The sequence below is a fragment of the Aethalodelphis obliquidens genome, unplaced genomic scaffold (assembly GCF_003676395.1).
Source record: "Aethalodelphis obliquidens isolate GAN/ISIS:26980383/991018 unplaced genomic scaffold, ASM367639v1 scaffold6, whole genome shotgun sequence".
NCBI lineage: Eukaryota > Metazoa > Chordata > Mammalia > Artiodactyla > Delphinidae > Aethalodelphis > Aethalodelphis obliquidens.
Genome location: NW_020837950.1, coordinates 70,902,352 through 70,915,054, shown reverse-complemented (window position 1 = coordinate 70,915,054; position 12,703 = coordinate 70,902,352). Strand labels below are relative to the sequence as shown.

Below are 12,703 nucleotides of genomic sequence, written 5' to 3'. Positions count from 1 at the left end.
GACAAGAGTGACTTAATCAGAGAGTTTGGGAGAAGAACTGGGCAGGCGCGGCTCAGCCCTTTCCTCTCACTTTTCTTTTACGTGATCCTAACTTCTTACACTTAAGATTTGCCTGTCTGTAACAGAGCATGTGTTCTTAACAGTTTTTGGCCGGGGGTCAGCTTAGGGCCCGTGGCACTGTCCTGTGATGAGACATGAGTTGTCCCATCATGGCTTGTGATTCTGATTGGGTAAATCTATCTAATTCAGGGGTGGAGTTGGCAAATCTATCTAGTTCAGGCAGAATAAGCTATGCTTTCTCAGAAGAGCTTTATTTGTGATAAAGGAGACATTTAACTTTTAAAGAAGGTTTGATTTTTGAGAGATTTTAGACTTACAGGCAAGTTGCAAAAAATAGTACAGAGAGTTCCTAGATACCCTTTGTCCAGCTTCCCCTAATGTTAATGTTTTATGTAACTACAGGACAGAGATAGAAAGCAGGAGATCACAGTACACTACAATAAACTAACCCACAGACCTTTTTTGAATTTCATCAGTTTTCCCACCAGTCTTTTTCTGGTCCAGGATCCAATCCAGGATTTCACATTAAAAGTGACATTTTGATCTCCTGCTGCCCGGTTCCTGCATCTGTGTCTTAACCAGTTGTATATTCAGCTGAGAAAAAGCTGGGGGACGGGAGTTATTTATCAGTCAGCCTTGTCTCCCAGCACCTCCCAATGTTGAATCTTTCTAGAATTCTATGGTGTGAAGAGATGAGTTCTTGTCTTCTTCCCCATGTTCTCCACTGTGGTACTTCCTACCTTCTCCCTTTGACTCATTCAGTTGCCTCAAGTCCACATCTTTCCCAGCTTCCAGAACTTTGTTGCTAACTCTCTTCTGCTCTTGTCTGCCCTTGTATTTCCTGTGGTTTGCTTTTTCAGTGACTTACACTCTTGCCCTCAGTCTAAGGTCAGTTGCCAAGCCCCACCCGTGCTCTGAGAACTTGGGAGTTACTAAATCCTTATTCCTTTAATATTGTTATTATTGGTTGGGTTTTAGAAAGAAGCAGCGATAAATAATAGTTTTAATCTCCTTGTTTAATTAGAATCTGACCCTTGATATATAATCCCCAATTTGTACATTATTTTTGCTTTTCAATGGAAAACCTCATTTAAATACTTTTAATGACTCTTGTACTTAAATGAAGCCCTATAGTCACTTTTCAAGCAAAACCATGGCAAGATTAGGGAAAAATTGGGTAACTTTAAAACTAATTTTATGTATACCTATTGTTTGTAATCAAACACATGTAGGCCCCAATTAGAATGCTTTTTGTAGCTTACCTTGAATTTCTTAGCTTGGAATCAAAAGACCCATGCCCAGGGATGGGTCTTATCCTTTAGGCTTGGCTGGCATCATGGTGCCTGCAGCTACTCACTGCTCAGAGATCAACTGTAGGTCTCTCCTAGTCACCTCTTCCTTCAGTTTCTAAAAAGGAAGAATTGCTGGAAGGAACAAACACTATCTTATCTCTGGTTCCCAGTTCCCAACTTTTTCCTATCATTTTCTCACACTCAACTGAAAAGGAAGAGTGAGATTATGGCTATGTTATACTTTTCAATAAAGTATTTGGCTGTCCTTAATTACTTTTCCTTAAAAGTAATCAGGTTCTCTATGTTTACAGTATTTATAAGAAGAGTAAAACATTCTCTTCCTATCTCTTATATTAAAAATTTGCCTTGATACAGCTATTCCTTGTCTTTATACTTTTGCTTTTTATTTTAATTTACTATTTATTTATTATTGAGGTATAGTTTATTTACAACATTATATAAATTTCAGGTGTACAACATAGTGATTCACAATTTTTAAAGATTATATGCCATTTATAATTATTATAAAATATTGGCTCTCCCTGGGCTGTACAATATATCCTTGCAGCTTATTAATTTTATACATAGTGGTTTGTACCTCTTAATCCCATACACTTATCTTGACCCTCTCCTCTTCTTCCCTCTCCCCACTGGTAACTACTAGTTTGTTCTCTATATCTGTGAGTTTGCTTCTTTTTTGTTATATTCACTAGTTCGTTGTATTTTTAGATTCCACATGTAAGTGGTATCATACAGTATTTGTCTGTCTCTGTCTGACTTACTTCACCAGGCATAATACCCTCCAAGTTCATCTGTGTTGTTGCAAATGGCAAAATTTCAGTCTTTTTTATGGCTGAGTAGTATTCCATTGTGTATATATACTACATCTTCTTTATCCATTTGTCTGTTGCTGGACACTTAGGGTGCTTCCATATCTTGGCTATTGTAAATAATGCTGCTATGAACATTGGGGTGCATGTATTTTTATATTCATAAACAATGTGCTATATTATTTGTTGTATATTTAAAAGTTGCATCCATGACTTTCTCATAGGGTGGAAGGTGAGGGATGAGAATGTGGGTGGAGAAGGGAATGTAGGGGACAGTTTCCTTGACTGTGATGCTTTAGTTCTTAAAAGATTAAGATCTGGAGCACATATGACAAAATATTAATGTTAATTTTGAGGGGTGGAAATGGGTGTTTATGACATCATTGTTACTCTTTGGCATTTTAAAAATAATTTTTTCAAATTTATAACCATTTTTTTTTTAAGCTGGATGTAGCTTGATTTTACTGGGAATCACAGTGACTACCTGGTCTTCTGTCATCTGAGAATGGATCATCTTCCATAAGTGAAAGGATTGTATCCAACTGAAACTTAACTTTTAGGTGTAAATGTTATTTCCTAGGCTGCACCTACCTTGGTAAACCTTGGGACGGTAGAAACAATAATTACAAAGCAGTACTTCTATGTATCTGTTCTCACTTGGTCTGCAGAAATTTCAGCCCTCTCAAATTTGATAAAATGGTCTAGAGATCTCTAGGAAATGTCTGTGTCATAAAAACTTCAAAGTCATCTCCTGTCCTGTCTAGCTACAATAATGACTCCAGGTATGACAGATGTCTTACTCAGCTGTGTCACCAGTGTCCGCCCAAGGCACCAGAGCTGCCAGTGTTCTAGTTGCTTGGTGATTCTGGCAATGAGGGCACTGACCTCTGCACCCTTGAAATCTAGGTCATTGAATTGATCACCACCCCTGGCGACAAGGTGTACAGATCTCCTGCTACCAATACCTCGCCATCACCAGCTCTAGTGTGGCTGATGTTTCACAGTCTGAAGGTCCCATGGAGGCTTCAGAGAAGGAATTATTTTGGCTCTTCTTGGTGCAACCTGCAGTGGGTGTGGGCTGGAGGACAGTCTGAGCGACAGTCACCTGCTATGCTCTCATTCACTTCTCTCTTCCAAGCTTGGGCCATTGACTCTCTTATTAGAATGAGTTTTTTCCTGGGAAGAACCTTGATCATCATTCAAATAGACTCCTGGTGAGCCTGTCTCACTAGTCCCTGTGGAATGTCAGGATAGTAGAATAGATTCGAGGTGACACACCTTAGACTCAAACTGGGACTCTGTTACAGGTTCTAAAGCGTGTATATTTTTAAAAACGTGGTTAGGGCTTCCCTGGTGGCGCAGTGGTTTAGAGTCTGCCTGCCGATGCAGGGGACACAGGTTCATGCCCCGCTCTGGGAAGATCCCATGCCGCGGAGTGGCTGGGCCCATGAGCCATGGCCACTGAGCCTGCGCGTCCGGAGCCTGTGCTCCGCAACGGGAGAGGCCACAACAGTGAGTAGGCCCGTGTACCGCAAAAAAACAAACAAACAAACAAACAAACAAAAAACGTGCTTAAAAAGGGACCTTACCTAATATGGAATATTTACCATCCTGACTTTAGAAATTATTTTTATTATTCTAATGCAGGCAGCAGCAAAAAAAAAAGTCCTGGGTCTCTGAGAGTCATCTGTAAAATCAAAGCATAATAATGACTTTAGAATATATGCAAAACAGGACGCAGATATAAATATTGCTTAGGTCCAGAAGCAGTAAGTACAATACAAAACTGGCTCTATTAGCATGTCCAGAAGCTATTATGAGTTAAATTATTTAATATGTTATAAGAAAAAAACATGTCAATCAGAAAAGGAGGTAGATGATCAGTGATGGAAGTCCGCAAAGTCACGGAGGGAGATTTGTCATTACATCCCAGCTCCGCCCAAGAGAAGTTCTCCTGGCCAGTGGACTTCATCTGTCTGGGGACAGGGACAGCTTTTTTGAAATGATACAGCTGACAAGTCCCCACATTGAGCAATCAATCCCATTAAACGTCAGAACTTAAATCCAAGTACTGTTTATCTGATTCCGTGGTCACTAAGAGGGTACAACTCAAGGTCCCTTTGGCAGTTAAATTTCTTGTTTTAAAGACATAATTTGCATTTAGATTTATGTACTAGTCTTTTGCAGTCAAGGTTAATTTGAGTACATCCATTGAAGAACGATCTACTTACTTTCAGGTTGTGAAAAAAATCAACTAGTTGAGCTTGCAAAGTTGAGAAGAAGATTCTGGAGAACTACGAATTCACTGAAGTGCTAACATGAGGATTCTTGGTAGTAAACTCCCACCTTGGTAGCACCCTACCATGGCAGATAGCCTGCAACAAAAGCAATGCAATTACATTAGAATATTTAGAATACAGAAGAGACTCAGTCACTATTTCACCGATATTACAGTTTTGATGTTACTGTTAATTTTGGGTGTATTTACATGTAATCATTGTGTGTGTGTGTGTGTGTGTGTGTGTGTGTGTGTGTGTGCGTGTGTGTGTGTTGTATATATAATTTAGGTCCTGGAGGTTTTTTTTTTATTAAAATGGTAAGTTTTTATTTTTTTAAATTCTTTTTTTAATTTATTTTTTTGGAACTTTATTGTATTTATTTTTTATACGGCAGGTTCTTATTAGTTATCTATTTTATACATATTAGTGTATACATGTCAATCCCAATCTCCCAATTCATCCCACCACAACCCCCACCCCACCACTTTCCCCCCTTGGTGTCCATATGTTTGTTCTCTACATCTGTGTCTCTATTTCTGCCCTGCAAACCGGTTCATCTGTACCATTTTTCTAGGTTCCACATATATGTGTTAATGTACGATATTTGTTTTTCTCTTTCTGACTTACTTCACTCTGTATGACAGTCTCTGGATTCATCCATGTCTCTACAAATGACCCAATTTCGTTCCTTTTTATGGCTGAGTAATATTCTAAAAAATGGTAAATTTCATTTTATTTTAGTTTTTTTTTGAAGTATAGTTGATTTACAATGTTGTGCTAAATTCTGCTGTACAGCAAAGTGATTCAGTTATACATATATATACATTCTTTTTTAATATTCTTTTCCATTATGGCTTATCACAGGATACTGAATACACTTCTCTGTGCTATACAGTAGGACCTTGTTTATTATCCATCCTCTATCTAATAGCTTACATCTGCTGACCCCACCTACCACTCCGTCTCTCTCTCCCCCAACCTACTCCCCCTTGGCAACTACAAGTTTGTTCCATATGCCCATGAGTCTATTTCTGTTTCATAGGTAGGTTCATTTGTGTCATAGTTTAGATTCCACATATAAGTGATATTATATGGTATTTGTCTTTCTCTTTCTGACTTAGATCACTTAGTATGATAATCTCTGCATGTTGCATGTTGCTGCAAATGGCATTATTTCATTCTTTTTAACGGCTGAGTAGTATTCCATTGTATATATATATACCACATCTTCTTTATCCATTCATCTGTCGATGGACATTTAGGTTGTTTCCATGTCTTGGCTATTGTGAATAGTGCTGCTATGAACCTAGGGGTGCATGTATCTTTTTGGATTAATTTTTGTCTGGATACATGCCCAGGAGTGGGATTGCTGGATAATATGGTAATTCTCTTTTTAGTTTTCTGAGGAACCTTCATACTGTTCTCTATAGTGGCTGTACCAATTTACATTCTCACCAGCAGTGTAGAAGGGTTCCCTTTTCTCCACACCCTCTCCAGCATTTGTTATGTGTAGAGTTTTGTTTTGTTTTTTTAAAGACACTATTTTTGAGAGCAGTTTTAGTTTCACAACAAGGTTAAGAGGAAGGTACAGAGAGTTCCCATATTCTCCTGCCCGCACACATGCTTAGCCTCCCCCATCACCCCCCACCAGAGTTGTACATTTGTGACAATTGATGAACCTACGTTGACTCATCATAATCACCAAAAGTCCATAGTTCACATTATGGTTCAGTCTTTTTTTTTTAACATCTTTATTGGAGTATAATTGCTTTACAATGGAGTGTTAGTTTCTGCTTTATAACAAAGTGAATCAGCTCTTAGTGTTGTACATTCTATGGGTTTGGACAAATGTATAATGACATGTTTCCACCATTAGAGTATAACGCAGAGGAGTTTCACTGCCCTAAAATCCTCTGTGCTCTGTCTAGTTAACCTGTCCTACCCCTCCTCCATCCCTGACAATCACTGATTCTTTCACTGTCTCCACAGTTTTGCCTTTTTCAGATGTCATACAGATGGAATCATGCAGTAGGGAGTCTTTTCAGATTGACTCATTTCCCTTAGTAATATGCATTTAAGGTTCCTCCATGTCTTTTCATGGCTTGATAGCTCATTTCTGTTGTTTAAATTTTTATTGGAGTATAGTTGCTTTCCAATATTGTGTTAGTTTCTACTGTACAGCAAAGTGAATCAGCTGTTTATGTCAGAGAATGTTTTGCCTATGATCTCTTCTATAGGTCCTGACTTTTTCATTAAGCGTTTCTTTATGTGTTTCACAAATTTTTATTGAATTGCTGTTATTTTCTAGGTGTTGCTTAGGTGCCGGGTGGATAAAAGCTTTTGCCTTCAAGGAATGTACCTTCTTAAATGAGGGACAGAAAAGAAACAAGGGAAAGATCAAACAGGTGGCATGTCTGGTGGCAGTCGAGGACAGGAAGAGTAAGTAAAGCAATGGAAGGAAGGAGAGAGTGATGGACGTGCTCCAGGATGGGGTGGATCAGGGAAGACTTCTCAGAGGAGGTGACAGTGAATAAAGGTCTCACTCAACTCTCAAGAGGATGCAGTAGTAAATGAAAAGAGGGAAGATCTAGATTGAATAAGACTTGGGATTACTGATGTCTGTTACTAAAAGCCAATTTATTTCTTCAGACCTAGGAGTGGGTTAGATATATTATGGCTATTAAATCTTTATTAGCACTGGCATTTTAGAATATTGGACATATTTATTATCTCAAAATGCAGGCGTGTATATTTGTATGCACGTTCATTGGAATAAAAGGGGAAGAGTAATGTGTATGTGTGAATGCTTCCATGTAAGAAAGATTCATCTGGCCCTCCTGAAAGATTCCAGATCTTTCAAGAATCTTACACTCTCGCTGTATATTAAACACTAAAATAAAGGACCAACTTTAGTGCCGTGACATACAAGTATAGTCATACTCCTCCAAAGACTTTCCTATCACTTATAAGATTTTCACTTTGTAGTCCCCAAATTCAAGTCTAGGTTCATGTCCTTGATAATGTTTTCACAGTCAATCAACAAACAGCTGTATCAAATTTATTATGAGGTGATTTTTGACTCTGCTATTTCCTGCTAATCTCTGTTTTCCCTAATCAACACTTATCATGCTCATATTATGTTCCAGCTATTGACGGATTGAGGCCAGAGATGGAAGACAAAATCCCTATCCTGACAGAGGATCATTTCCTCTAGCAGGGGAAACGATCAACATGGCAGGACAGATGCTGTGGTGGATGGAGACAGTGCGAGGCGTGGAGAACAGGGGCCTGGGAAGGTGGCCTGTGAGGCCCCTAAGGTCCTCATGTTAAAAGGAGACAGGATATAAAGGACATGTTCCATAATTTAGTTAGCAATTTCCTTATTTGCTGTATATGATGTTTGCTTCTAATTTTTCATTGATATAAAATAGAAACAATTTCACTTCTAGGTGTATAACCCAAAGAATTGAAAGCAGGGACTCAAACAGATATTTGTACACTAGCTCTATTCACAATAGCCAAAAGGTAGAAACAATAAAAATGCCCAATAATGAACAAATGGATTAACAAAATGCTATATATATATATATATATATATATATTATTCAGCCTTAAAAAAGGAATGAAATTCTGATGCATGCTACAATATGAATGAACCTTGAAATATTATGCTAAGTAAAATAAGCCAGACACTGAAAGACAAATATTACATCGTTCCACTTATGTGAAGTACCTAGATTAGTCAAATTTAGAGACAGAAAATAGAATAGTGCTTACCAGGAGTTGAGGAGGGGGGGAATGGGGAGTTATTGTTTAATGGGTACAGAGTTTATGTTGAGAATGATGAAAAAGTCCTGGTGATGGTTGCTCGACAATGCGAACGTACTTAATGCCACTGACTGTGTGCCTAAAATTGGTTAAAATGGTAAATTTTTATGCATGTATATTTGATCACAGCTTTTTTTAAAAAAAAAGATAAGCTGAGATGACATGCCAATGTATATAGGAAAGGCATATATCCTAATATGTAATATAGATTTCCCAGAATTTGGATCATTTCTTTATTCTAGAACCCAGAAGAAATCTTACTGGATCAGAGTTTATGGCATTTCATAAATATCATCAAATTATTTTGTGAGAACAACTGCGCAAGTTTACCGTTCTCCCAGGTACATATACAAGCACTGATCTCATTATTCATATGCCAATCCCTATCCCTGATTAAAGGAAAGAAAATCGTTTTGAAAATTCACAGTACCAGTGACGAACTAAGCCTTGGGCTTAGGATCCACATTAAATTATAAGTAAAAATATGATGCCTTGTTTTAATATGCACTTCTTTATTAGTGAGGTTTATACTCTCTTGGTATCTTTTTTTTAAATTTTATTTTTATTTTTTTAACATCTTTGTTGGAGTATAATTGCTTTACAGCATTGTGTTAGGTTCTGCTGTATAACAAAGTGAATCAGCTATATGTATACATATGTCCCCATATCTCTTCCCTCTTGTGTCTCCCTCCCTCCCACCATCCCTATCCCACGCCTCTAGGTGGTCACAAAGCACCGAGCTGATCTCCCTGTGCTATGCGGCTGCTTCCCACTAGCTATCTATTTTACGTTTGGTAGTGTATATATGTCCATGCCACTCTCTTTTTGTTTACTGGATATATTTCCTATTGTGTGGGTTCCCTGGTTTCTTAGAGTATTTAAAAATCCATTTCTCACTTTAAGACAGCGTAGCAAAACACATATACAACAACAGGGTGTTTTAAAATTGAAGAATATTGGAGCAGAGGGAAACTAGTGGTAGGAAAATAAAATGAAGACAAGGTAAGTTATTGAATATGAAGTTTGCCAAGGAATCTGGCTGGAGGAAGGCGACACATTTGCCAATGAGTTTTCTGGAAGCCAATGGAAAAGAAGAGAGACAAGATCCGTAGTTTCATGAGCTCCGCCAACATCTTCTTGGTTGACACCACATTCATGCCCGCTATAGACTCTGAAACACGTTCTTCCCGTGGGTTCATATGCTAGACTGCATCAAAAATCACAGGAGCAATATTTTCCATCCCTTGTGATTTTGCAAAACATTTTCACTCCCACGCGAGAGGTGGAGTCTATTTTCCCCTCCCCTTCAACCTGGGCTGGCCTTGGGATGGCCGCCCTTGATTAACAGAACATGGCAGAGGTAAGGCTACCTGACTCCTGAAGCAAGGCCATCTGGGAAGGGCAACACAGCTTCCCCCCCGGGCTCTCTCTCCTGGGACAGATGCCTGAGAAGCCTAGAGTCCACCTGTGAAAAGTCTGGCCACCTTGAAGCGGCCATACTGTAGAGACCCTGTGTTGGAGATAAAGAGGCATATCCAATCAGATGGAGCTGAGCCGGGTGGAGAACAGCCATCCCTGCTGAGCACTGCCGGGGTTGCAGATTCATGAGCAAAAGTAAGTTTTGTTGGTTGCTTTAAGCCCCTGTGTTTTAGGGTGATTTGTTATGCAGCCGTAAGTAACTGCGACAGTTTATTTAAAGAGAATAGAGAAACTTCAGCAACGCTCTTCCTCGGGCGCTGCCTAAGGAGGTGGCAGCCATGTCCTACTCGGCATCGTGGCCACCCTCAGACCCCTCTTGGGGCCCAAGATGATCCAAAAAAAAAAGGACCAAGAAGTTCATCCGGCACCAGTCAGACCGATATGCCGAAAGTAAGCAGAACCGGTGGAAACCCAGAGCCATTGACAGCAGGGCGCATAGGAGATTCAAGGGCCAGATCTTGATGCCCAACATCGGTTACTGGAGTAACAAGAAAACAAAACACAGGCTGCCCAGCGGCTTCCGCATGTTCCTGGTCCACAAGGTCAAGAAGCCTGAAGTGCTGCCGATGTGCGACACATCTTACTGTGCTGAGATTGCTTGCAATGTCTCCTCCGAGAACTGCAGGGCCATGGTGGAAAGAGCAGCCCAGCAGGCCGTCGGAGTCACTGGTCCCAACGCCAGGCTGCGCGGCAAGAAAATGAATAGGCAGCCCGTGTGCACATTTTGTTTGTGTTAATAAAACCATAAAACTCAGCCGGAAAAACAAAACCAAAAAACCTTCAGCAACCATCTTTTACAGCATCAGTGTGCCAGACACACGTGGGGTCAAGAGCTGTTTTGTCAACGCTGCAGTCGGAAGCCACAGCGCCTATCAGTGGGCTTTGGAAACAAAGCAGTTTGAATGCCTTTGAACTTTCCTGCACGTTATCGGAAACACATGTGTCGCTTTTCTTAGCAGTATACTTACAATGTGCTCATAAATAATCTTGAGTACAGACAGATATTGAGAGTTTCTTCTTAAAGACCATTTAACTTTCATAGAGAACATCTTATGTAAAACAGTTTCCTGGTAGAGGCTTATATTTATTTAATGGCAAACTATAGGCTATTCTAGACTCTTTTTTTGATGAAGGACTCAGGTAAACCAGAAATAGATTCCAGATACCTGCTAAGTGCTCAAACCAGATTCCAGATACCTGCTAAGTGCTCAAACCATAATTCAAATCTATTATTCAAAAGATAGAGGAGTGTTTGGGAGGTTTTTTTTTTACATCTTTATTGGAGTATAATTGCTTTACAGTGGTGTGTTAGTTTCTGCTTATAACAAAGTGAATCAGTTATACATATACATATGTTCCCGTATCTCTTCCCTCCTGCGTCTCCCTCCCTCCCACCCTCCCTATCCCACCCCTCTAGGTGGTCACAGAGCACCGAGCTGATCTCCCTGTGTGTTTGGGAGGTTTGATTCTCTCTCGTCCCTCTGATTAATGCCATGGTTAAGCTCCCATGATTGGCAAGCTTTCCATGGATGGGACCCAAAGGAGGGCGAGAAAATCTGGGTCTACGCGGGAAAATTGTGACTGACTGAAGCTTTACATGGGACCTTTGCCTCCATGGTGCTATTTATTGCTCTACCAGAACTTCCACTGGATGGCAAATTCCTTTAGGAAAAGGAGACAGGTCTTACTACAGCCGTGGAAGCTGGCAGAGAGCCAGAATGTACCTAGCAGGCTGTTATCATCGTTAAGAATGTGAGCATGGACTCGGGGTCCAGAGAGCCTGTGTCTAAACCCCGCTGGTGCCACTCACTGGCGGAATAACTTCTGGCAAACTATTTAACCTCTCTGTGCCTCAGTTTCCTCCTCTATAAAAATAGGAATGCTCGCAAGGATTAAACGATTTAAAAGTCCCTAGAACAATGTGTGGCATAGAAGTGATAAATGTCAGCTGTTGCTGCTACTACTGCTACTTCTACTGTTACTACTACATATTAGTAATGGGCACCAGTGAAGTTTGTTGAGTGAATAAATGAGTGAATGAATGCCACTCTACTGTGTCCTAGATTTTCCCCTTTATGTTTCTGTAATTAAAAAAAAAATTATTTATTTTTTCAGCTGTGCCGGGTCTTAGTTGCAGCACACGGGATCTTTGTTGCTGCGTGTGGAATCTTTAGTTGCGGCGTGTGGGATCTAGTTGCCTGACCGAGGATCAAACCCGGTCCCCCTGCATTGGGAGTGCAGAGTCTTAACCACTGGACCACCAAGGAAGTCCCCTATGTATCTATAATTTTTCTACTTTCTAGCTCCATTTACCATAGTCTTTGAAGACCTCATCCTACCCAGGGCTACTGGACTCTTACACAGCCACAAGCTGAAGATTTGTCCATATAAATAGTTGGTTTGTTCACTGTTTGGCCTTCCAGAGCTCCAGGGCTCAGGTCCTCTTGTCCCTTCTGAACTTGATCTTTTCAATGAAACTTTCTTATTGTTCATTGTTCATGCATGGTAGGAATATATTTAAGAGTGCACGGAACACTCCCTTTTCTGCCAGCTGTTCAGACTTCCCTCTTAACTCACGTGGCATTCCTTGTTCTCATTCTTCCCGGATCCCTGCTCATTTGCCTCCATCAGTGGGTCACTGATATCCATTTCTCCATGTACATGCTTTGATCTGCTCTGTTCAACTTTCAGCTTGTACCCCTTGGGTCTTTTCTGCTCACCCCGACCTGCAGGCTGCAGACGCTGTGCCTGATTCCTCACCCTCGGGTGACCAGGTCAGCCAGTATGCCCTGACAGTTACACCACAAAGAGCTCTTAATCACACACCTCCAGGCCACCCTCCCAACATCCAATCCCATCAGGTCTGCAGACCCACCCCATCCCATCTGGTGAGCATTTATCTGAACCCTGCCCATCGTTTAGAGATACACACTGG

The 12,703-nt window shown here is 40.4% G+C and overlaps 1 protein-coding gene across 1 annotated transcript; it reads left to right on the top strand.

The window, feature by feature from the left end:
* Window positions 1-209: 209 nt before the first annotated feature.
* Window positions 210-10,505, top strand: LOC113619285 (60S ribosomal protein L32-like). The gene is given in 5 exon segments (XM_027104051.1): window positions 210-230; window positions 3,089-3,249; window positions 6,770-6,900; window positions 10,035-10,105; window positions 10,107-10,505. Coding segments are annotated over 5 exon segments (783 nt in total).
* The last annotated feature ends 2,198 nt before the right edge of the window (window positions 10,506-12,703 follow it).